General features: G+C 49.4%; 1 protein-coding gene across 2 annotated transcripts in view; it reads left to right on the forward strand.

Moving 5' to 3' along the window:
* Positions 1-26,107, forward strand: part of BMP7 (bone morphogenetic protein 7) — an 84,575-nt gene that overhangs the window by 16,852 nt on the left and 41,616 nt on the right. For both annotated transcript variants that reach the window (XM_055544637.1, XM_055544638.1), the window contains exon 2: positions 15,649-15,841. In XM_055544637.1, coding sequence (XP_055400612.1) covers positions 15,649-15,841 — 193 coding nt within the window. The remainder of the gene's footprint in view (positions 1-15,648; positions 15,842-26,107) is intronic.

A 26,107-nucleotide genomic window follows, 5' to 3' on the forward strand; every position in this document is an offset into this window, starting at 1 on the left:
GGAAGATTCCATGGACAGAGGAGCCCTGGTGAGCTACATACAGTCCATAGGGTCGCAAAGAGTTGGACACAACTGAACATGTATGCACGCAAGCCAATTTAGTTCATAGCAGTTTCTCTCATACATGGATGGCTTAGGGCCCAGGGCAGCAAGGATTAAATGGGATGAAAGCAATGATCTCTCAGTAAATGGGGGCTGCTCCTGGGACTGCCTCTGGAGCCCAGACTGGCTGCAGAGTCTCTTCATGGTCCTTCTGTGATGGCCTTTTGTCCTGATTTGTCCTCATTGCGGATGCCTGTCAGTTCCTCTCCAGGTCCAACTTAGTCCTCACACTGAAGACTCTGCATTTTCCTAAGTGGGCTTCCCTGGTGGCTCTGTGATAAAGAATCTGCCTACCAGTGCAGGAGATGTGGGTTCAGTCCCTGGGTTGGGAAGATGCCCTGGAGGAGGAAATGGCAACCCACTCCAGTATTCTTGCTTGAAAACTCCCATGGACTTAGGAGTCTGGTGGGCTACAGTCCAGGGATCCCAAAGAGTTGGACAGGACTGAGCGACTGAGTACATTCACCTAAGTAGTTTTACATTTGAAAAACTATATTTATATTATTTGTTCATCTCCCATTATAGATTTTGACGAGGCCTAGACATTTTGAAAGTGTGAGGCTGCATTTGCCCTTTTGTAGGGGCTAGGCTAAAGGTAGTGGGTCAGACAGAAATTGGGCAGAGTGAAAATTACCCTTGGAATTCCTTAGGAAGATGCCACTTTGGAGACAGACACACTCTGTATGTTAAGTCCCTACTGCTGGATTTTCTCCCAGCGTTGGGATAGATTGTGCTTCTTCCATGACACATGACATGACACAAGTAGCTTTAGTTTAGTGCCGTATTTTACCAACACACTTATTTGTAAACACTAGCACCTCTCGCACCACTTTCATGAATAGGAAGTACTGCAAGATATATGCCTCCCAAAGGCTACTCCTTGCTTCTGTGGACAGGAATGATGTCTCTTTTAGGACTTGTTCTAAGTCACAATACACCTGCTTAACAGTGGCTTCGGCTCCAAAAGCATATCAGTATCTCCCATAACAGCAAGTCTTCAGTGACATGATTCCAAGTTTGGGGTAGCAGCTCAGTGATATCATCCAGGAATCCATGAACTTTCTTCCTTGCCTTCACCATCCTCAGATGCCTTATTGCTAACCTCACAGTTACAAGATGGCTGCTGCAGCCCCAGACATCACATCTTCATATACTCCCACATTCAAGGCAAGAGAAAGGGGAAGGGCCCAAAGAGCTCTCCTTGCTTGCCTGTCTCCTGGCTTTCCCTAGAAGGTGTCTCTTTAAGTCCCCTGGCCCAAACTGGTTCACAAGACCTGATCTTGCTGCAAGGAAGGATGGAAAGGTATGAAAGTGGCTTCTGGCCCACACAGTAAGAGGGAAAGTGTGGGGATGGAAAGTGTGTTGGAAGTGGTCATTGGGTAACCACATTCAAATATTAATAATCTAAGTTGTTTCTCTCTCCCTCTTTGTTTTTTCTATGTGATGTATAGTTGGATTTACACAGGTTATTTGCACATGATTTGACTCAACTCTGCACTATGCCCAGAAAAATTGGAACCCTAAACTGGTTGCTTCCCAAGTGGCGCAGTGGTCAGAAATCTGCCTGCCAATGCAGGAGACTCAAGAGATAGGGATTCAATCCCTGGGTCAGGAAGATCCCCTGGAGAAAGAAATGGCAGCCACTCCAGTATTTTTGCCTCAAAAATTCCATGGACAGAGGAACCTGGCAGCCTACAGTCCAGAGGGTCGCAAAGAGTCAGACACGACTGAGCACATGCTCAATATATTGCTTCCATATTTAACAAATTAGTTGCAAAGTCTCCATATAATACTGTGCCACAGTGAATATATACAGAAAGTGGATTGCATGTTGGCATTAATTCAACCAGACCCTCTGTAGCCTCTGGAGAGACTTCAGTTTCTCTTTAAACTCAAACCTGTAAATAGGTGCACATCTCACCCTGATTTTGAAGACTCCGTGGGATTCTGGCCAACAGCCAGTTGTTTGCTGAAAACTACTTTATCACCATCTCCTTAGACTTGTAGCAAGGGTCTTAAAAGTGATCTGAGATGGTCAGCATCATTGTCCCCTGGAAGGAAGCAGAGGCCAGGTAGGGTTTGGACTGAGTTCTGCTTGTGGGATAGGAGGCTCCTATCTCCCTCTGGGAAGAGGAAGAGCAGATCAAGAGACTTAAGACATTTTAAGAATCTGTGTCATTGTTTATGAGCCGAGGGTAGAGAGCTGCTCGGACCCAAGGCCTGCCCATCCTGGTCGAAACCCTGTTTGTATCCTGAAAGCCTGTAAGAACTTTTTCCCATATGTGGGTTCCGGGCACATGGGTTACTTCTGCTTGTTTCCAAGAGAGATGGACACGAGAGGCTTCTGGTTGGAAGAGATGATCAGGGGGAAAGGATGTAGAGGTATTTTAAGAAATTTTTTCTGGGCAGAGTATGTGTTTGCTGTGAATAACATTATATGTAACAGAATTCTTTGGTTGCAGACAAAAAATGTATCTTCAAACTAGCTTAAGGAGAGTAAAAAGAAAATCAATGCATGCCTAAGACTTGGGATGACTGATGCTGAAGGTGAAGCTCCAATACTTTGACAATCTGATGCAAAAAGCTGACTCGCTAGAAAAGACCTTGATGCCGGAAAAGATTGAGGGCATGACGAGAAGGGGGAGACAGAGGATGAGATTGTTGGATAACATCACTGAGGCAATGAACATGAGTTTGATCAAGCTCCAGGAGACAGTGAAGGACAGGGAAGCCTGGTGTGCTGCAGTCCATGGGGCTGCAAAGAGTCAGACTTCATGGCTGAACAACAACAAGACTTTGGAAAGGACATAACAGCAACAGGTCCTTAGAGAGCCCAAGGGTTATTCACTCTATGTCTGTCATCTCTGCCTCACTATATTCCTCTGGCACCCTGCCTATTGGGAGAAAGATGCCACCCACACCAACTTGTATTTATGGCTCTCTGGCTAGCCACATATTTGCCTTACCAGCTTCCCTAGTGGGTTGGAATGGCCATGAGATGCTGGTCTAACCAGTGAGATATAAGAGGAAATCTGCTGGGAGTAGAAAGGGGTGGGAGGTGGTTTTGAAAAATATTTTGCTTCCTGGTGAGTGACAGATAAACAAAGAGAACACGCTATCCTTTTCTTACCTTGAATGTGGTCCTGTGAAGACGGGATGTTTGGAGCCATGGCAGCCATCTTGTGACCCTTAGGCAACAAGCCTAAGGACTAAATGTCAACATGCAGACAACGGCAGGGCAAAAAGATAGAAGAAACTTGAGTTCCTGAGGACTCAATTGAGCTACTGCACCCAACTAAAGTTCCTGGTTAGGGACTCTTAGACAGCTTGAATTACATGTTCACTCATGAATCAGTCAGGTCTAGGAGGTAGACCATGCTACATAAATAAGGTTTCTGAGAGTTAGCCTTTGTGGCTAGATTGGGGAGTTGGAGGCGTGTATACTATCCAATTATTGCTAAGTTAGTCATAAAAATAGTAATAATCCTAGTAGCTAACATTTGTCAAGGGTGCTAAGCACCCATTTTCCTCTTGGCCTTTATTGCTTATTTAATTCCCATAGGAGCCATTTCAGGTGGTCCCCCCTATTTTGGAGACTAGAAAACTGAGCACAGAGAAGCATCAGCTGGCCCAGAAAGTGTATTTGAATTTGGGAGTCCAGTTACTTAATCTTGATCCCGAGCTGCACCTCAGGCTTCAAGGATGGGTTTAGAACAAGTGAATAAAGCTTTGCTGTCATAGGGTCATAGGTCAGGGCAGTAGACGCCACGCAAGCGTTTCCCAATTATTTGCTTTAGGTAAAATCTTCCATTTCTTTGATTATTGATGTTTCTGAAACCAAGAAGTCTTAAAACTGATAAAGGTGGGGGCTTCCCTGGTGGTCCAATGGCTGAGACTCCATGCTTCTAATGCAGGGAACCTAGATTCAATCCCTGATCAGGAAACTAGATTCCACATGCTGGAACTAAGAGTTCAAATGCCGTAACTAAAGATCCTAAGCTGCAACTGAGACCTGGCATAGCCAAATAAAAAAAATCAATAAAAATATTAGTATCTTTTCCCCAAAGAGTTGGTATTAAATTAATCACACCTCCTAAAATAGGGGAACTATGGTGACAAATACTTCTTGAGTAGAACTGGAGATGAATATAGCCAGCTGATAGATATTATTAACAAAATTTTGTTGAAGTGTAGCATGTGTACAGAAGTGCACAAATCTAGAGGAGTTAGGAATTTTCACAAAGTGAGACACTTTCAGACACTCAGGTATCTGAGTACTAGTGCCCAGATGCAAGAAACAGAACATGACTAGCTGCCAGGAGCCCTGTGGCACCCTCACTCACGGGCAGCTGCTGTCCCATCCTCTAATGACATAGACTAGTTTTGCCTGTTTTAAATCTTTATCCATTTGATTGCACAGTAGTCAATCAGTCTTGTCCAACTTTTTGTGATCCCATAGACTGTAGCCCACCAGGCTCCTGTGTCCATGGGACTGGAGTGGGTTGCCATTCCCTTCTCCAGTGGATCTTCCTGACCCAGGGATCGAACCCAGATCTCCTGCATTGCAGGCGGATTCTTTACCCTCTGAGCCACCAGGGAAGCCCTTTCGTACTTCTTAAATCCTACTAATCATTTCCAATGAGTTGGAAAGATGACCCCTATTCAGACCTGATTCATGTAAACTGGACACTCACATTGGAAATCTGTTTGCAGTTACATTCACCAGAGGACTGACACTGTAATTTCAGAACCATTGTTTGGTTTGATCTCTGATTTTCCCTCACTTACCAGAAATAGTTTCAAGGGACAGCAATGCAGTTTTCAGGATGTTTTGATAGTTCAGCTTGGGAAGGCAAGTTCAGTTTGTTAAAATGTGAGCATGAAATGAATGAGGGTCTTTTTTTTTTTTTTTTTTAAGATTTTTAAAAATGTGAACCATTTTTAAAGTCGTTATTGAATTTGTTACAATATTGTGTCTGTTTTTTATGTTTTGGTTTTCTGGCCATGAGGCATGTGGGAGCTTAGCTCCCTGACCAGGGATCGAACCCATAACCCCTACACGGGAAGGCGAAGTCTTAACCACTGGATCACCAAGGAAGTCCTCTCAATGGGGGTTTTGGTTTGCTGGTTTCTGCCAGACTCCACCTGCCAGTCCCCGGACTGGCTTATGCAGGTCTCTTGATTATCCTATTTGCAGAAATGGAAGCTGATGCCTCTGTAATGAGAGTTTTGCTCCAAGTATGTGGGGTTTTAGAGAAGACTCTTATTTTGAAAGGGAGATGGGCGCCCAGCGTGAAGGAAACGCGGAACAATCTCTTCCTTAGCTGCACCTGCGCTGCTCGGGCCTAATGAGTTTAGGTTGATGGAACCCAGACCTCAGGAAGGATTATAAATTCTCATTTGATTTGATTTGCCTCTAAAATACCTTAAACCAGCTGTGCCTGCCCAGCTGACCCAGGAGTCTCTGCCTGCTTTGGAGGAAGGTCTGGGCAGGCACCCTCCTGTCCTGGGGGAGGGGGGCGCGGGCTCTCGTGGTGCCTCTCCCACCCCAGCCACTCCTGGGGCCTGCTCTAGTCTGGCATGTGTCCCTGCCATGTCCCATGATTGCTGGCTTCTGTCTCCTCGAATTCTCACCACGGCCCCATAACTGGGGGCCTCTTTGTGTCCCCATCTTATCGAAGGGGAAGCTAAGCCTCACGGAGATGGGTTCGCAGGTCCCAAGTCACTGCTGGCAGAACCCAAGTCAACCCAAGCTGTCAGGCCCCATCTCAGCCCAAACTCTTTGCTGCTTCTCCAGCGGAGCAAGGCCGCGAGGGGCTTTTCTACCCCATTAAGGGAGCCCAGCTTCCCTGGTGGCTTAGTGGTAAAGAGTCTGCCTGCCAGTGCAGGAGATGCAGGAAGACATGGGTTCGATCCCTGGGTCGGAAAGATACCCTGGAGAAGGAAACAGCAACCCACTCCACTATTCTTGTCTGGGAAATCGCATAGGCAGAGGATTGGCAGCATGAGTGTCTCCTGAGAGCCTGTTAGAAATGCAGGTTCTTGGGCCCCACCCCAGATCTCCCATCTTAGAAAGACTGGGAGTCGGTCCAGTGGTCTGTGTTTTAACAAGCTCCCCGGCGATTCTGGAACACACTGAAGCTTGAGGATCCGTGGTCTGTTTTAATCCTATGCCAACCTAGTGAAGTCAGGGTTTCTCTCCTCATCCTCGCATTTGACAGACAAAGAGTAACTTGCCCAAGGGCCCCATGGGTGACAGAGCCTGGATTCAAACCCCATCCTGGCTCCATGTTCAAGCCTCATATGCCCTGTGCCCTCTCCCAGGTCTTACTCTAGAAATTAAAAGCTAGAAGACGGTTAACAAACAGGTCAACAGGCCAATCAATCACGAATGCAGAGCATGAATTCCTAGGAAGGAAATGAACAGGATGGGAGGGGAGGAGGTGTTCAGGGAGGGTAAATGGCCCGCACAGTGGAGGGGAGGGGATCTTGGTGCCGTGCCCCTGCCCCCACGCCCCTGAACTTGGTGGGTCTGATGATTATCCAGCCTGAAGTCACTCACCAAGGGACAAGCTCCCAGGTGGCCCTGTGACTGGGGCAGGCGTCATCATGCCTGTTTTTATAGACAGAACTGAGAGCCTGGGACCCATCTGTGTGCACTCCAGGCCTCTCCCACAGCTCTGGAATTAAGTTCCCCCATGCTGCTACTGCTGCTAAGTCACTTTAGTCATGTCTGACTCTGTGCGATCCCATAGATGGCAGCCCACCAGGCTCCCCTCTCCCTGGGATTCTCCAGGCAAGAACACTGGAGTGGGTTGCCATTTCCTTCTCCAATGCATGAAAATGAAGAGTGTGTCCATGGGATTCTCCAGGCAAGAATACTGGAGTGGGTTGCTGTGCCCTTCTCCAGGGGATCTTCCTGACCCAGTAATGGAACCCTCATCTCTTGCATCTTCTGCATTGCAGGCGGATTCTTTACTGCTGAGCCACGGGGGAAGTCCAAGCTCTCCCTCAGTTCAGTTCAGTCGCTTAGTCGTGTCCGACTCTTTGCGACCCCATCCATGCAATTTCTCACCCTGGGAACTTTCTGAGGAGCAACCTCTGGTGTATCTCTGAGAACATGTATTTGACCCTTATTAGCGATAAGCTCTATATCATCATGTCACTATCAGAAGCCAGCCCACTGATGCTGCAGAGCCATGCTGTCCAATTGAAAGTTCCACCATGGTTGAATTTTTCTGTAAGTTCCACCATGATTGAGCTTTTCTGTATCTGCTGTCCAGTATGGGTGCCCCTGGGCACATGGGGCTGTTTCAATTTAAACCAATTACTCTGAAAGAAATATAAACACTGCCACACCAGCCACATTGCAAGTGCCCAGTGTATACATGTAGTTGGTGGCTACCCTACTGGACAGTGAAGGTGTAAAATTAAAGTTTAGGTTGAACCACATATAGGTCAAAATCGATAGAAAGTTCCCAACTCTTTATGGTACAACCTAATAGAAGTGAGGATTTCCCTGGTGGCTCAGAGGGTAAAGACTGCCTGCAGTGGGGGAGACCTGGGTTCAGTCCCCTGGTTGGGAAGATCCCCTGGAGAAGGGAATGGCAACCCACTCCAGTATTCTTGTCTGGAGAATTCCGTGGACAGAGGAGCCTGGCGGGCTACAGTCCATGGGGTTGCAAAGAGGTGGACATGACTGGGTAATTGACACATACATACACACAACAGAAGTGAAATGGGACTTCAGAACAATTAAATCCATTCCTTTGTTACAGAGGGAAGAATGGAGGCCCACTGAGCCTGAGGTTCCACCTAGACAGATGAGAGCCCAGTTGGGACTGAAACCAAGATTTCATGAGGCTTGTGTGTCTGTTAGCTCCAGGATTCTCAACTCTGTCTGGTTGACAGTTGGGGCTGGACCATCCCCTGTAGTTCAGAGGATGTTTAACAATGTCCCTGGCCACTACCTGTCCCTGGCCACTACCTACCAGATGCCAGTAGCACACACTCCCTAAATTGTTACAGGGGATGAGTAGGGGGAAAAATGCAGGCATTCATTGCCCAATAGCCCTCGAGGAGGGTAAGGGCAGGACAAAATTGCCCCAGGCTGAGAATCACTAGTTTAGTCGAAATAGTAACTAGTTGCCATTCTTTCCCTTCATTTTCAATTAGCCAAGGATGGAGAGGGAGTGGGGACCTAGAGATCCCTGGGGGTGGGTTCCCCCCTGGGGAGATGGGGTACTCATGGGGGAAGGGTGTCTGCCTTAGCTTATGGTGGAAAAGTCGATAGAAGCTTATAGCCCTTTTTTTCTCTGCAGCTCTAGCAGCGTCTGGGTCTTTTTAGGCAAACAACTGGCTTCAGCCCTAGAGATAATTAAACCCATCTTTTCTCCTTCTCCCCACCCCATCCCCTAAACCCTTTGGTCCATTCAATTCACAATGATAACATTGTTCGAGCAACACTGCACACATGTTGACACCGGAGTGTTTAATCTTGCGGTACAGTAATTCCCTGCCCCACCCCCACCCCACATCTGTGCGGCTGCCACGCTTATGACAAAAAGCCTGGCTGCCAGTGGGCTCGCCTCTGCGCCCCCCATCCTGGGATGCAGCCCCCGGCATCTAACAAGGAGGCAGTGTCTCTGAAGACCCTCTCGGAGCGCCCGGCGCTGGGGCTCCAGGTGGTCCTATTGGCAGCCAAAGCATTTGGTGGAAAGTTCGAGAGTTGAAGAGGCGGTTCAGGGGAGACAATGCTGCTTGTGTGCCCTCTGCCAGGCGGGGCCCACCCCCTGATTTGGGGGGCTGGGGAAGGATGATGGGGATACGGGGAAATGCTACCCTACCTTCAAGCTGTCAGCCTCCCTTGGGGTGACTCTGGCACGAGCGAAATTTACAAAGAGGGACCTGAGCAGGATGCAGTCTTCACTCTGAATTTAGCTTTTAAGGAGATTACTGTTGTGATCATGTCATGTGTGTTGAGAGCCTGAAGTATACTTTAGGGAGGTCTTTTTTCTTAATTTTAATTTTATGGTCATACTGTACAGCATGAAGGATCTCAGTTCCCCAACCAAAGATCGAACCTGCGCCCCCTGCAACGGAAGCATAGATTCTTAACCACTGGACTGCCAGGGGAGTCCTAGGGGTGTCTCCCCGGCTAAGAGGTTGGCAGTGGTTCCTGGCATGAGGGAAGAGAGTGTGGCTGAGTGGTGAAGTATTCAGACCAGCTGTGTGGCCATAGACAAGCAACTTTACCACTCTGAGCCTCAGTGACCTCATCTGTAAAATGGACACGATGCATGTGCTTATTTCTGAGCAGGGGTTTTATAAGAATTTGAGGAAATGTGTATGTGTAACATGTGATGTTGCATTCAGGCCAGTGGGAGGGCTTTGAGACTGGTGACCATCTACCTCCCATCATTAAGATGGCTACTATCAAAACAGATCATTAGAAAATAAGTGTTGGTGAGAGAATGTGGAAAAATTAGAACACTTGCGTGCTGTTGGTGCCTGCAAGAGTGCTCAATCACTGAGTCGTGTCCTACTCTGCGACGTGTAGACTGTAGCCCACTGGGCTGCTCCATCCATGGGATTCCTCAGGCAAGAATACTGGAGTGGGTTGCCATTTCCTCCACTGGGGGGATCTTCCTGACCCAGGGATCGAATTGATGTCTCCTACGTCTCCTGTGTTGCAGATGGATTCTTTACTGCTGAGCCACGGGGGAAGCCCTGCATTTTTACCACAATTAAAAATAAAAATTAAAAAATGATGGCTCTTACCTAGCTTGGGGTTTGAGTGGGTGTCAGAGTTACAATCCAAGTGAGCTTCTATCAGTTTCTCTCCTCTAGCTCTCTCTAGTCTCTCTCCTCTCTCTCAACAGGGCTCTCTCCCTCATATTGGGCAGTCAAGAAGTTCTTGTAGAATGAGTACACTGTGGGGTAAGGAGACATTGAAATATTTTCGTGGCAGGGTTTATCATTTTAGACTTTTACACGATATTGCTTTTCACTATGTTTAGGACCATCTCCTCTCTTCTTCTGTAAGAGCAGCAGAGTGTATTAACGCTCATGTTATTAGAGAGCATTTTCCTGTAATGTTCGTTGCTATGCCTGTTCACTTCTCTAGAACTCCCAATTTATGGTATGCCTCTGGCGGCTTTTTCAAGCTCCTTAATCTTGCCATGTAAATCTTGGAATGAATGAAGAGCCATCATCGAATTTCACATCCTTGAAGCTGCAGGGCCGTAAATCACCAGGTGACAGCAGCCTTGGTAACATCAGCTCCAGTGAATTCTGGCGTGTGCCAGAATCTTCCGAATGGATCATATCCCCCTAGGACAGGAAGGAGATGGGGTTGAAAGCTTCAGAGTGAAATCGGCTTGGGGGGTGGGGATACTGGGCCAGGGGATCCTCAGCAGTCAGGAGTCTTTGAAAACTCAGCTCTAGTTTCTGATTATATTGTGGACTTTGGTTGGTTCTGCTGGTTCTCAGAGCCTCTTGAAAGGGGTTCAAGGGTCTGCCCCCGGCCCATAACTGGAACTGTGTGGTCCAGACCGAGCTCCTGAGGGAGGAACAGACTTCTGATGCTGGACTTACGGTTTTTACTTGGAAAGTGTTCCTTTGCTTGTACAGTTCTGGGTCCCCTCTCATAGATTAGCAGCATCTTAGGGAACAGTGAAAGGATCGCATAGTCTGGAAAGTTAACTAAGCTTTTTCTAAAAACCATAAAGTTTTTGGAAGGAGCAGCTGGGCCATTAACATGATTACTACTGTTTATCAAGTCTTCCTAGCCCTGGCTGGGAGAGCTGCTCGAGGAGGGAGTGGAGGCAGCCTTATATGGGCGCACCGTCCCGCCTCCCCGCTCCACGATGCAAATGTCTCTCGTGTGCAGCTGGCCACAGTCTTGCTCTTTTTGCCTTTTCTGCATGGCTGTCTTGACCATGACCATTGCCTGGTGTCTCTGAGCAGCTGATGACCAAATCCCGTGAATGGTCACCCTGCCCCTGTTATCTGAGTCTGGCCACAGGCTGGTTGTCTTATCTTGCCTGTCTCTAGTCTTGTTTCTTCCCCTGGACTGAGTTCTTCTCATAGCTATGTTCTCCATCTCTCATGCTGTAGTGGTCCGAGGCCACTACATCTTTCTCTTGTGTGTGCCTTTCTCCCACAAAATGTGATCCATAAATGCAATTCAGTAGTCCCCAGTTGGACTCTCAAAACTCCAGTCAACTTTCCCACTTGGATTTCCTGCAGATCACCTCGAGTTTAACCTGTCTGCCTCCACATGTGTTTTCTTCCTTCCTGCTTCACCTGTGGGGTTCTTCCTCCCGGTTATATCCACTGCTGGCATTACTGCACTCCAGGCACTCTAGGCTAACACGCGGGGACCCTTCTTCATGCCCCTTTCTTCAAAATGCTTACCTTTGACAAATCTTTGATTTCTGTGCATTCCCAGCCCTGCTTCAAGGTGTTTACCCCATAGAACTGTGTTCACCAAAAAGCAAGAATGTTCATCATGGCCCCAGTTGTGATGGTCCCAAAGTGGAAACTACCCAGATGCCTATCGAAGAGTCAGCTGTGGCCTGTGCATTCAGTGACATCCAGTGTAGCCGCTGAATGAGTGACTTGCTGCTCCACATAGCCGCAAAGTGGGTGGGGGGCACACATGGTTGATCGAAGGACGAGGATGCTGGTGGGGAAACCCCAAGTGGGGAAAGTGAGTCTGTATTGTCGGGTGTTTGCATGGCGATCACCTTTGGGGACAAGTGAGGGTCTGGTATTAGGGAGGGGCCCTGCAGGGGTGTCTTCGGTGCTAGTCATGAATGTGCTATGTTGTGCTCTGGGGGGCGTTTGCGTTGAGAAAATTCAAAGAACTTCATGAACACTTAGGGTCTGTGTGCTTTACTGTATGTATGCTATTTTAAAAAATTGTTGACTAAGACTAGCCGGGAATTATTATATGCACACGAAGATTAATATATTGAATCCAGTAGACTAATGGAGCCCTACTAGGCCTAAGGCTGTGCGGAACAGTGGAGGTTCAGGATCGAGACAGTCACTGCCCCTGGCCCCAGAGCTGGTCAGGGGGTCAGCTTGTACTTGTACATTATCCGCGTCTGAAGAAAGCAGCTTTCACAGTGGATGGCCACCTGGACACCCCCACTGTTACCTGGACATGTTTCTTGCCCATCCATTTCCAGCTGTGTATATAATTCGGCAGGTTTTGCAGGTGGCTCAGATGGTAAAGAATCTGCCTGCAATGCAGGAGACCCTGGTTAGATCCCTGGGTCAGGAAGATCCCCTGGAGGAGAAAATGGCAACCCACTCCAGTATTCTTGCCTGGAGAATCCCATGGACAGAGGAGTCTGGAGGCTATAGTCCATGGGGTCGCGAAGAGTTGGACATGACTGAGTGGCTAACGCTATACTATATGTAATTGGGCTCGGTTGTTTTGCTCAGAACTGCCTTGGTTGCAAAGGACAGCCACCTGACTCTAATTAATTTACAAGAGTCTTGTTGGAAGGATCTCCATGGGACTCACAAATTAGGACTGAAACCTTGAATTTCAGGAAGTGTGGGGACCACTAGGCCAGGGGATTGAACCTGGAAGGCATACCCCTCAATTCTGAGCTCTGTCCTCCCCATCCAGAATCTTCTTTCTCACAGATCAGCTTTCTCTGTGAGGCAGTGTTGATGAGTGTCTGCCCAGGACATTGCATCCTTAGGGTTCAAGGCAGAGAAAACAAACAGGACTCTTTCCCACCAGGTACCAGTAAATAAAAGAAATCCTGTGTTTGGCCCAGTGAAGGGCTCATTCTCTCCCATCCCCCAACTCTGGAGAAGGGGGTCATGGGACAAGATGGCGGCTCCCTTGGGACCATATGGCTTGATTGGAAGAGCCATGAAGAGGCTCTCCAAGAGAAAGAGATGGTGTGGATGTGGCACCTTCCGGTGACATCACAGTGAGCTGTGTCCCGGCACGAAATGATCCCCTAGGGAGCAGGAGAAATACTGTATCTTCTATATTTTTTCTCATGTGTATAAGGATGTCTACACATTCTGTCCCTTCTTCAGCAGATCTTCCTGACCCAGGAATCAAACCGGGGTTTCCTGCATTGCAGGCGGATTCTTTACCAACTGAGCTATGAGGGAAGCCCCATAAGGATGTATGGTATCTGTTTATCTTTGTGTATTATTATGTATTGACCATGCGTGGTGTGCTTGGTCGCTCAGTTGTGTCTGACTCTTTGTGACCCCAGGGACTGTAGCCCGCCAGGCTCCTCTGTCCATGGGATTCTTCAGGCAAGAGTACTGGAGCGGGTTGCCATTTTCTCCTCCAGGGGATCTTCCTGACCCAGGGATCAAACCCAGGTCTGTTCTATTCTGAATACTTCCACTTAGGTACCCTGTAAATGTTGCTGCCCTCTGCAAGTCAGCAATGTGAACTGCATTTGTTTATCATAATCCACGTGTGCAGAGCACACTAATTTAGCAAGGGGCACACTTGTATGTTTTGTGTGACTGTAATGGGAGGATGCTGAGAGGAGGCACCCCAGATACTGAGAGGAGGAACCCCAGGTGCTGAGAGGAGGCACCCCAGATGCTGAGAGGTGGCACCCCAGGTACTGAGAGGAGGAACCCCAGATGCTGAGAGGTGGCACCCCAGGTGCTGAGAGGAGGAACCCCAGGCGTGGAGAGGAGGCAAGACACTCCTGACTGATGCTTGGGGATCAGGCTTGACCTGAGTGTGGGGCAGAGGTCTTGGCTGACGTGGCAGAAGGTCAAGAGAGGAGACACCCAGCTGAGGGGCCTCCTGTTGTTCTACCCTTTATTGACACCCTCCAGCTCAGAATTTCCCCTCCCAGGGCCAATTTTGGGGTAATTATTTCAGGCTTTTATCAAAGAAGGACAGTAGAATTAATTGGCTTTGGGGACCGTCATGAGGCTGGTTACTGTCAGGATGGTTTTTCCATAATCCACTTTCTTTGGACTTTTCTTTTGGTCTCAGGGATTTGGATCCTTTTAATCTTTTGAAGATTACAGTTTTATGTTCATGGGTGTGAGCTCTCTCAGTCAGTGGTGTTTTGGAATACAAGGGGCTGTGGGAGAAAAAAAACTGGATTCGGTTCTGGGTCTCCTTAGGTAGCTTTTCTTAATGAACTCAGGGACATATCAACTCTGGACATTTATTTTAACTCAAGTCTTGGGTCATCAACTACAGTAATTTAACAACAGAGTGTAAAGACACAATTTTCTCCCTAAAGGTTTCTCCCTCCTTAATAGTTTAGTGGTGACTGTTAAACTGTCTTGATCCCTGAGGTTGAAATTGTGTAGATTTCACACTGTGGAGTGGTTTCTATATAAAATGGAAAGCTTGAGAAGGTAAGATTTGGGATTTGGTTTGAACTTTGAATTAGTCACTGCTCTTCTTTTAAGAAATGACTATTCTGACTTTGATAAATCACCAGATTCTATGGGTTTCAGGAAGAACAGAATAATGTCATGGTTCATGCCTCTCATTGTCTTAAAATAATTAATGAAAAAAATTCGCTTAGAAAGTCATCCCAAGGATCCTAAAGAAGTTTAGTTGGACAATTTATTCATTTATCTTTTTAAAAAAGAAGTCTTACAACCCTGATATCTTAACTGTCTTAGCAGTTAAAATACGTTTCATTTTGCACATTAAAAAAGTTGTATATACACCTGTTGCAGCAAACTGTATTTGTGATTATATGTCTATGTTTCTTTCTTCATTGCCTGTGATTTAAGTGATTGTACCTGTGTTAATATCATGCTTATTCAAACATTTCTTTTCCATTTGATCTATTGTAATTTTTTTCAAATAATGCTATCGTAGCTGAACTATGTAAATACTTGCATGCACAGTTTATTTCTCTTATGTGATTGTTTCTCTCAGCGCTCATTTGAGAGGCTCTGTAACTATGACAAATGCAGTTATTTTCCATTTGGCTGGCTCTGTCCTAAATGCCGCCTCCTGTGATCTTCCCTATGAGAAAAGGCCAGTGTTAACCCTGGAGGAAGGGGTACACACACTGGTCAAGTAACTTGGCTAAGACCTCAACTGGCACAACTGATACTTAGTCTCAGGCCACCTGGCTCCTGGGAGTATAAAGGTTAAGAGTGTGGGTTTCAGAGTTCAGCCACTCACCTAACTTGTGATCTTGGGCAAGTTACCTGGCCTCCTTGAGCCTCAGTTTCCTCATCTGTAAAATGGGGCTAGATCCTACCTTCATGTTCTATCACGTGATGGCCAAGAGTGCTCAGTGTGAGACCCATCACAGAGCACACGATGGGCAAACATACATTTTTGTACTTCTGGGTTCTTTAGCTGTCTTCATTTGTAAACTGGGGGTCCACACCCCCACTCTCGGCTTGGCCTGGCCTGGAACAGGCAGTCATCACCAGGGGTTGCCAGTTATGGGCAGGTCTCTATCAAGCATAGGCATGATGCTTGGACTCTGAGCTGGAGAGTGAAACCCAGTCACTAATGAGCTCTTGGTACCCATGTGTGTTTCCTTCCCTTCCCAGTGGAACATGACAAAGAGTTCTTCCACCCGCGCTACCACCACCGGGAGTTCCGGTTTGATCTCTCCAAGATCCCAGAAGGGGAGGCTGTGACTGCAGCTGAGTTCCGCATTTACAAGGACTACATCCGGGAACACTTCCACAATGAGACATTCCGGATCAGTGTCTACCAGGTGTTGCAAGAGCACCTGGGCAGGTGGGTACCATCCCGGGGCCTGGGCGGGGTCCTGAGCTCCTCCTGAGAGGAGGCAGCGGCAGAGGATGAGGCACGGTCTGTCGTGGCTACTTCCCATGTTATTGTTATTCAGTCACTCAGTCGTGTCTGACTCTTTGTGACTCCATGGCCTGCAGCACATCAGGCTTCTCTGCCCTTTACTATCTCTTGGAGATTGCTCAGACTCATATCCGTTGAGTCCGTGATGCCATCCAACCATCTTGTCCTCTCTTGCCCCCTTCTCCTCCTGCCCTTGATCTTCCCCACCATCAAGGTCTTTTCTAATGCGTCAACTCTTCACATCAGGTGGCCAAAGTATTAGAGCTTCAGCATCAGTTCTTCCAAGGGATATTCAGGATTGATTTCCTTTTGGATTGACTGGGGGAGCACCAACCACATGCCAGGCTGTTTATCTTTTTTAGAGAAAGTGTATGGTGTAGGTTGGGCATCCCTGGTGGCTCAGTGGTAAAGAATCCACCTGCCAATGCAGGAGATGTGGGTTCAGTCCCTGGGTCAGGAAGATCCCCTGGAGAAGGAAATGGCAACCCACTCCAGTGTTCTTTCCTGGGAAATCCCATGGACAGAGGAGCCTGGCAGGCTACAGTCCATGGGATTACAAAGAATCAGACACAACTTAGTGCCTAAACAACAACAATGGTGTATGTCGCTATTTCTTAAAACTATCACCATCAGCAGGTTGGGTTAGGAATAGCCTGCGGTTGCGTGGCCCCCTATGGATATTTATGGGTCGTCTGTCTGGGTCAGTGTGTCTTTAGGGGGATGAAGAGGAGGAAGAAGCATTTTTGACAGTCTGCCTATCTCCCACACATCACTGAAACCCAACATGTGATGTAACGCCACCAATGAAAGTGGCTGTTTGTAATGAAATGTTTAGGGGATAAAAATCCACAAATGAAAAATAAACAGACAGAGAACTCTTAGCCTTCCAAGAATCTTGAGGTCAGGGACCGGAAGCTTCTGTTGAAAGACTTTAATTTCTTGAGACCTTTTAGTTTTGTTTCAAAGTCCTCCAAGGGGTGAGAAGGTTAAGAGAATGAGCTGGAACATTTCCCTAACAGGGACATTCTGAAGTCCGGAGGTAGACGCGACCTAGGTCGTGCTACCCAGTGGCTGAGTGTTGGACATCTTGGGATGTCAGACCTCCCCCTCCCTACCACTCATCGTAATAAATGGAAGGAAGACAGTGTGGGTGCCTCCTTTCTGCTGGACTGTCCTGGCCTCTTCAGTGGGAAAGGGAACCTGTTAGCACATTTGGCTTGGCAAGCCCTGTCACTTGGTGGGGTCATCTTAAATACTAGAAAACCAAGTTTTTCTTGAGTGTTTCCAGTGTTTTGCCTTAGTTAACTGTCTCTGCCCCCAGTTTCTTGAGTTCTTTCAAATCAGCAAGTATATTTGTGCATTTAAATATTTTTACAAATGGTATCTCATCATGCAGTGTCTCCTGCACCTACGTCTGTTGCTAAACCTTGATGATCTTGACAGTGAACCTTGTCAATCCTTTCACATCACTACCCAGGGGTATCCTTGTTCTTCTCATCACCATGCATCTCCCATCGTGCGGGCTGTGCTGGAAGGTATTTAGCCAATTGTCTGTGTGCACACGCTGAGCTCTCAATTTTTATGAATTATAAACAGCATGGGCTGTGCGGCCAACACTTGCCTATCAGTCAGATACAGTTCTAGAAACAGAATTGTGGGGTCGAGGGCCCACACGTCAGTAACTCTGATAGATTTGGCTGAACTGTTCTCTTTGGAGGTTATGTCAGTTTATACTCCCACCAGCTGCATAGAGGAAGCCTATGGCCCTTATGGGCTCCCGAACGTGGTCTTATCAAACCGTTCTGATCTTTGTCACTCTGTCTGATGGGTGACAAATGGCAGCTCAGTGTGGACTATATCTGCATTTTAAGGTCCCCACTTGTCTGCACTTTCCTATACTGCCCCCCTGCTGGAGAGGATGACAGACCCTTCTGGCGGGGAGGGAATGTGGGTGTGGTTCTGGGCAGGCAGTGACAGCCTTGTCATTCACCTCGAAATCTTGCTGAAGGCCCTCAGAAGCCCCAGTTAACCCTGGCAGGCTGGACCCTGGCTCCCAGACCCAATTACAACAAGAAGCATTGAGTTCTTTCCCCAAGGGTGACATATGTCTGCTCCATACTCTCACAAAGCTCCTGGGGCTCTTGAACAAGAGCATATGTTTGACTTTTTTTTTAGTGAAGGCTGATATACTGGGGGTGAGGCAGGTTCCCAGAGGCTATTGGTTAATGGCACTTGATCGGTCCACTTGTGCAAACTTCGAGCCCAGCTTTCTGGCAGGCTCCCCAAACCTGCCTCAGAAACCTCCATCAAGAGGTTTAACCTCAGGAATGTGGCTGCCCCAACTGGGTTTGGCTGAGCGGGGCTGAGATGGTTGATTGGTGTCGCCTGGGTGGCTCTTCCTCCAAGATCTCCAGGCAGGAATGTGCTCCCCCTCCCTGGCCGGGTCGTTGGGGTCAGCTGGGATGCTGCTGATGTGGGTGGAGCTTGTTTCAGGACTGGAGCGTCCTCAGGCACTGCCCCTGATGTGAGGAGCACCCCAACTAGTGCCCCAAGCACCTGCGGGGCTTTCTCCCTCCCGTCCATGTGCTGGGAAGAGCAGCAGAGACTCAGTGATGGCAAGAGGGGGCTGGTGGGCACGAGCTTCCCCCACAGGACACAGAGGCCAATGCGTTTGGAGAGATCCATGGGAGTCCAGCCATTCACTTATTCAACCACCTCTGTTAAACCACTAGGATAAACCAGCCCAGCTCATGGGGGCAGGGACCTTGTCTCAAAGCTGGGCAACTTTTTATTTTCAATTTTTTTTTTGATGTGGATGAATTTTTTTTAAGTCTTTATTGAACTTGTTACAATATTAATTCTGTTTTATGCTTTGTTTTGTTTTGGCTATGAGTCATGTGGGATCTTAACTCCCAGAGCAGGGACTGAACTGTCACCCTCTGCGTTGGAAGGCGAAGTCTTAGCCACTGGACCACCAGGGAAGTTCCCATCGGGCATTTTTAAATGCCCTCCCAAAGCGCCACACATGGGGTGGCTGGGAACAATAGAAATGTGCTCTCTCACAGAGCTGGGGGCCGGAAGTCTGAAATCCGGGTGGCAGCAGGGCCGTGCTTCCTCTAACATATGCAGGAACGGATCCTTCCTTTCTCTTCCAGCTTCTGGAAGAGGCTGGCCCTTGACTGCATCCCTGGCTCTCAGTCGCACTGCTCTGGTCTCTGCCTCTGTTGTCACACAGCTCTGTGTGCTCTCTGCATGCCTCTCCTCCTCTGATAAAGAGACTAGTCATCTTGGCTTAGGGGCTGCCCTGCTCCAGCACGACTTCATTACTTACCTAATTACATTCGTAAAGACCCTAGTTCCAAAGAAGGTCCCAATCAGAGGTCCCCGCAGTAGGACTGGAGTGTATGTTTGTAGGAGATACAGTTCCATCCATAATAGGGTGAAGAAGATGGGCAGTCAACAACTTAGCAAATAAGTAGACCCACTGGCCTGATAAGGCGATTGGTGTTCCTAGACGGCTTGCTGAGCTGGGGATGTTTGAATGACTAGAAGGATCTGAAATGGGGTGAGGAGAGGGTGTCTCAGGGAACTGTAGGAGCCACTGTCTTGAGGTAGAGACTAGCAAGCATGGGGTGTTGGAAGGACACAAGGGAGGCAGTGATGCCGGGGTGGGGTGGGCCACCAGGTCCTCGCTTAGATGAAACACCAGCCTCTGGCTTCTGCGGTGGTTGCCGGCAGCTCCTCGTCTTTCTGCCTGTGTCAACCTGCTGTCTTCGTGGGCACCTGTTTCCGTCGTAGTTTGAAATGGCCACCTCCTCACCCCTGCCTGAGATCCGTGGGGTGAATCCGGAGGCCCAGGAAAGAGAGAAGGCCTGAGTCACTGTGGTTGGCAGAGGAATGGGCAGGACAGCTGTCAGTGGCTCTGTGGCCAGCGTGGCAGGTCGTCTTGATGAGCAGCTTAGCCATAGGCCATCTCTGGGGACACTCAGCCCAGCTCTGCGTTCCTGCCTCAGGGGCCTCGGGGCTTTGCTGGGAGACCGAGTTCTCCATCAGCAGGCGTTTGAACACCTGCTGTGTGTTGGGTAGTGGTGGATGTGACCGGACCCCAGTCCCTGCCCCTCGAGGAGGTGAGATTCAGACAGAGGAGGCGACATAGGATGATACAGCAGGTGCAAAGCATAATGTAGAGCAGGGAGTGGACAGAGGCAGCCAGTGGGCAGGAGGGGCTGCTTGCTTTAGACTTCCAAACTTCTTATCCATAGTACTTGAAAGAAAGAAGCAAGGCCCTCATTCTTCAAAAGTTAAAAGGTTAAACAATTTTTTCAAAAAATTATTGATTCTTTTTTTCTGGGTGGGTTTTGTTTTTGAATCCAGAATCAAAATGATCCTATGACATAAATTCCTCAGCTAGGACAGTCCAGCTCTTTAAAGTGTAGATTTGGGGACTTCCCTGGCAGTCCAGTGGTTAAGACTGTGCTTCCACACAGTCTGTGCTTCCACACCCACTGTGCAGCGTGGGTTCCAGCCCTGATTGGGGAACTAAGATCCTGCATGCTGCAAGGCATGGCCAAACAAAGAAAAAAAAAACAACCAGAGTATAGATTCAAATCCCGACACTCTGTACCAGTGTGGCCTTGGGAAGCAGTAACCCCTCAGAGGCTCAGCCTCCTCCTCTGTACAATGGGGATAATAACTGAACCTACCTCCCAGGCTTGTGGTGAGGATAAAGGGAGTTGACAAATTTACTTTGAACACAGTAAGTGCTCAGTGAAGGTTTAGCAGATATTAGAAGCATCACCATCACCGTCCTCACCACCATCACCATCCTCACCATCGCCTGTACCATCCTCACCACATCACCATCCTCACCACCATCACCATCCTCACCATCGCCTCTACCATCCTCACCACCATCACCATCCTCACCACCATCACCGTCCTCACCATCGCCTCTACCATCCTCACCACCATCACCATCCTCACCACCATCACCATCCTCACCATCACCACTACCATCCTCACCTTCATCGCCGGGAATGCAGAGACCTGCTTCGGAAAATGAAGGACTCTGGGTTTTGGGGGTGGGACTGCCTTTACCATCTATGCTAAATCCCTTAATTCTGCAGTATCTGATAGGGATGTAGGCCTGAGCTTGCTTGGAGGTGGAGCCCTAGTTTGCATTTCCCCAGCCTGGGTCATGCATCCTCTTCAAGCTGAAGGCCTTTGGCTGATCTGACCCTGAGAGAAGCCCTCTTCCCACCCCCACCGCCTCGCTGTGTAGCTGTCTGCTCTCTCTGCTAAGGGAGTCGTGGCCTCCCCGACACCGACCGCCCAGCTGCGCGGAGCTTGGAGCTGGGACATCTGGCGAGGCTCTGCCTGAGCTCCAGGAAAGCCCTTGGGGTGCTGGGGATTAGCCGGCTTTGGGTCGGCCTCAGCGTCTCTCCCCCTGTGGCAGCCACTTTCCACAGAGTCCTCTTGATCTCTTGGAATCCAGATTAAATTCCGATAATGAGCCGAGCTGGAGGCCTTCCATGGCCCTCGGGCTCAGCTTGCAGCTGGAGAAGCGTGTTGGGGCCGCCCTTGGCCTGCTGTAGGGGGAGTGGGGGCTGAGAAGCAGGTCTGGGGAAGGTGGCCTTGGCTTCAGTGGCCTTGCTGGGGAAGAGGTGTGGCGGGAGGTGCTAAGGGATTAGTCTTGCCCTCCTTTTCTGAACCCTGGACCAGGGGCTGGGCAGTAGGGCTCGGCTTTCAGGAGCTGGTGCCACTTCTGTCCCTTTTGGCTCTAGCTTTGGTTCCAACTCAGGGTGAAGGTGTTGGTCCCGAAAGCTCATGGGTTTCATTTGTGGAACTTGGACATTTTCCAGCCTCCCCCTTCCCCTCCCCTCTCCTTGTGGGTCCACGCTTTGTCCCTGCAGACCTGCCCCACCTGTAGGAGATGCAGCTGGTCAGTGAGACACCCTGGCGGCAGCCGGCCAGCAGAACCCCCTCGTGGGGACTCCATCACTGCCAAAGTCAAGATGAAGCTGGCAGCAGGATAAAAAATGTCCCTCAGTGTGTCTCAGGGACTTTGGCTGCCGGGAGGGTGACCTCAGAGGGACACGGTGAAAATGCAGGTTCCAAGTCAGATGGCTGGAGTGCGGCCTGAGCTTCTGTGTGTCTGACAAGCTCCCGGGGAAGCGATGCACAGAACTGGGAGAGGAACTGCTGGGGGAGAGGACGTCCTACTATGGGGAGCTGGGGGCGGGGGGTGTTGTGGGCAGAGCACTGCAGTCTCCATGCCCTGGGGCAGCCCTAGGGCAGTGGGTCATCAGACCCTTCCCAAGTCTGTCGTGTCAGGACTTGGTAATGAGACTGCTCATTATCTTCTTATCTGACTTCAGTCACTGTGAGCAGTGGACAGAGGGACATGGTCGCATCGCAGGGCACTTCACCTTCATTGAGGACCTTGGAGATGACCCTGCAGAGACTTGATATCCCCATTTCCCAGGTGTAGCGACTGGCTTAGAGAGGGGAGGTTATTTACCTGAGACCCCACAGTTCCAACAGGGCAGAGCTGGGACTCAGCCTCAGGCCTCTTGGATTCCAGGGCTTGCGTTCTTGGTCACAGCAGCACCTTGGAGGAAAGAGGCTCAAACAGGGTGACTCCCAGTTCCCGGCTGTGGTCCTGACCCTTGGCTGTTCATTAGAATCACCTTTATAACCAGGCCTCCCAGGCGGCTCAATGGTAAAGAATCCGCCTGCCGATGCAGGAGACGCAGGTTCAATCCCTGGGTGAGGAAGATCCCCTGGAGGAGGAAATGGCAACTCAATCCAGTATTTTTGCCTGGAAAATTCCATGAACAGAGGAGCCCTGTCCAAGGGGTCGCAAAGTATGTACATACTCAGTACACGATTGAGGTTTGGGGTACGGCTGGGCATTAGGATTTTTTAAACTCCCAGGTGATTCACTGTGTAGCCCAAACTGAGAACAGTTGTCTGAGCTCTCTCTTCTCCCTCCTCTGTGGGCCGCCACACACGCCCAGGAGAGCAAGGGGGAGAGATTTCCTCTAGCCCAGGCCCCTGGACTCCTCTTGGCTCGGTCTCTCAGAGAAGACTGTCTCCTTCCCAGAGGACTGAGCCCAAGTGTGGCCCAGGCCCTGACTGACTGACTGCTCCGTGGCACAGGGGCAGGGGCAGGCTGAATGGAGAGGTCCTGCCGGGCGCTGCTTGTAGAGGTTTCCGGGAGCTCCTGAAGTTTTCTTGCCCCCACAGAGGGCCTACGTGCCTGGTTCTGCGTCTCCTGGCTTTCACCTCGCACCACAGCACCTCCGCCCCAGGGTGTGAGCTCTGGTTTTTGAGCTGTTTTCTTGGGAGTTGCTGGTTCAGCTTCCCAGAGGGCAAAGAGGGAGCACTGGCTATCCAGGCATGGCTGAAATGTCCTAGAAAGTCAGGGGACAGCAGCCTGGTCCAGGGCACCCAGGCACTCCTGGCCACCTTCCTCCAGGGCCTCCTCCGAATCCCAGCTCAGAGCAGCTTCAGCAGGACTCAGGGGCTCTTGGGGTCTACTCACGTGCCCAAAGGGATCGCACTGGAAAAAAACCTGCATCCAGCGGTCCCCCCACTGAGTGGAACAAGCTGTGTCTGGCTCAAGTTGTGCTGGTCAAGTCGCAGTTGGCCTGCCTTGCTCTGCAGCCCAGGACCACTTGTCTGTTGGCCTCCTGTCCTGTGGACCAGGGCCAGTGTGGGCCTTGGTGCCTTTTAAAGCCTTTGTGCCTTCCATTTCCTTTTGTAACTCATCCCCAAACTGGCTTCACAGGGCAAGACACAAGTCAGTGGTGGCAAATTCTCTGCGTCGAGTGCTTCCAAGTTGCCCTCTCTAAGTCCTCATGACATCCTCAGGATGTCTTATTTTCCCATTTTGTGGATGGGGTCACTGGGGCACAGAGAGGTCAGATGACCTTCCTGAGGCCACACATTAAAGGTGGAATTCAAAACCAGGCATCAAGTAAAATTTCACGTGCTGGGTCCACCTCCTTCCCCCAACGCCCTCCACCCCCCTCAGAATTCTGATGTAACAAGTCTGAGTATCCCCAGAGTGGACTTGGTCCTTGTTCTTTCCTGCTTCTTTGAGGATCTGAGGGACCTTGTGGGAGCCCTGTCATCCATTCAGTGAGGGTGGAGACTTCTGCCCTGCCTCCTCTCCCTGGACAATGCTTTGCTGGTGTCGGATTCCCCAGAGTGAGCAGGTGGCAGCTGAGACACCTTTCTGGGAGAGGAGATTCCAAATAGAGATGCTGAGGAGCCTTTATAAGGAGTTGCTTCTCTGCCCTGTTCCTGTCACTGCATGGATTGAATGCTTAATGAATGCGAAGGTCAAGGTGATCAAGTGTCCCATGAGGCAGCCCCTTGCAGACCCACCTCATAGAAAGGGCCACTTCTTTACATCTTGTTCGTTTGGCCGATGTCTTCCGAATTCGCGATGTAATCTACACGCTCCGGTTTGGGTAACGCCTCTCCGAACTGAGAGAAGAGTTGTCTGTCTTTGCCCGACGGTGACGATGACAAAGCTGACTGCTCAGAGCACGCAGTGCGCTGTCACCGTCCTTCCCATCCCAAGCCCCCAAGGGGGGTACCACCATTCACCCCATTTTGCAGGCAAGGGAATGGAAGCACAGTAGTGGGTCAGGGGTTAAGGAAAGGACGTTTGTATCTGTCCCCGATCATATCTGTTTTTCCTCCTCTGCTGGTGGATACACACACCCCTTTCTCTTCATGGCAGTCCTAGGAATTGGGTAATGGGAGAGTAACATTTTCTGCACAAGGGAACTGAGGTTGAGAGGACAGAAGAGCTGCCCTGCTTGTCTCAGAAATGCTGTGGGGACAGTCAGTAAAGACCAAGGGTTTGGGATCCGCATGGACTCGGGCGGCTCGTGAGCCCCCATGAGCCTCATCAGCGAAGATCTGAGTGGGAGTGTGGAGACCATCACGGTGACCCAGAAGCAGAGCCAGGGACGAACTCTCCATGAGGACAGGCGTCTGGTGTGCTTTGCTCACTGTTCCATCTTGTGTGCCTGGAACCTGGCATACAGTAGGTGCTCAGCAACACACATAAGCATGAATGGAGCTAGAGGGATCGAGCCTCCTAGCCGTGGGCTTCCTGAATGGACTGACGGTAGCAGCGTCTTTCACGAGGAGTCTTAGCACCAGGCGCAGCGGCTGGCACAAGGCTATGTGAAACAGGTACCTGCTGGTGCCCCTCTCTCGCTTCCCGAGCATCCAGCCTTGGGCCCGTCCATCCTCACAAACCTTCCAATGTGTTCTTTCTTCCAGAACTGAAACCTGAGAACACCTCTCTTGCAATCTTTCTTCAGCATCTGAGCCCAATTTCCAAAAAGTGAAAATTGCCCATAATTATAATACTTTTCGATCCCAGGGAGGTTTCCCTCTGATGATTATAATTATATTATTTTGAGTTTGTGTGCCAGTGGGTACCCAGGGGTGGGTTGGTTCTTGTTTGCAACTAGGGGACATGTCAGCCTGTATGCCCTGGCCCCGGGTTCCCTATGCTGGAATGAATTTTGGAAGAATGGGCTTCAGTATTGGGGGCTGGCTGTATAACTTGATCCCGGCGCTTTAATTCCAAAAGCACTTCATACTTGGACCTCTGCTCGTCCATAGGAGTCTGTTTTTCCAAATGTATTAACATCTGTGTTTCATATCAGGGCCTGTAATTGCTTTAGCCTTTTTGGCAGGAGACAGAGAGAATTAATATTTTTCAATTTGGTCATGAGCGGTCATCTGTAGCTGGGAAGAAAAGTGCCTGTTCAGATGTGAACTCAGTAAGGATGGGAAATGCAGGCTCACCAGGAAGGGGATGTTTTAAAGGAGTCAACCGTGACTAAGGAAGCCCTTGGTTATTTCAAGTTTAGGGTGGAAGTTGGCACTTGGGTAAATGCTCAGCATGCTTCCAAATATTGGCTCCTCCTTTGTCTTCCAATTGCCAGCCTACAACAGCACCATTTTCTTCTTTGCCCTCGATAGTGCCCAGGGCTTTGGGCATTTGGAGGCAAGTAGAGGAGTGGATCTTCCCTGGTGGTCCAGTGGTTAAGACTTTGCCCTCCACTGCAGGGGTATGGTTCGATCCCTGGTCAGGGAGCTAAGATCCCCCATGTGTATGCATGTGTGCTAAGTTGCTTCAGTCATGTGTGACTC

The sequence above is a fragment of the Bubalus kerabau genome, chromosome 13, assembly GCF_029407905.1.
Source record: "Bubalus kerabau isolate K-KA32 ecotype Philippines breed swamp buffalo chromosome 13, PCC_UOA_SB_1v2, whole genome shotgun sequence".
NCBI lineage: Eukaryota > Metazoa > Chordata > Mammalia > Artiodactyla > Bovidae > Bubalus > Bubalus kerabau.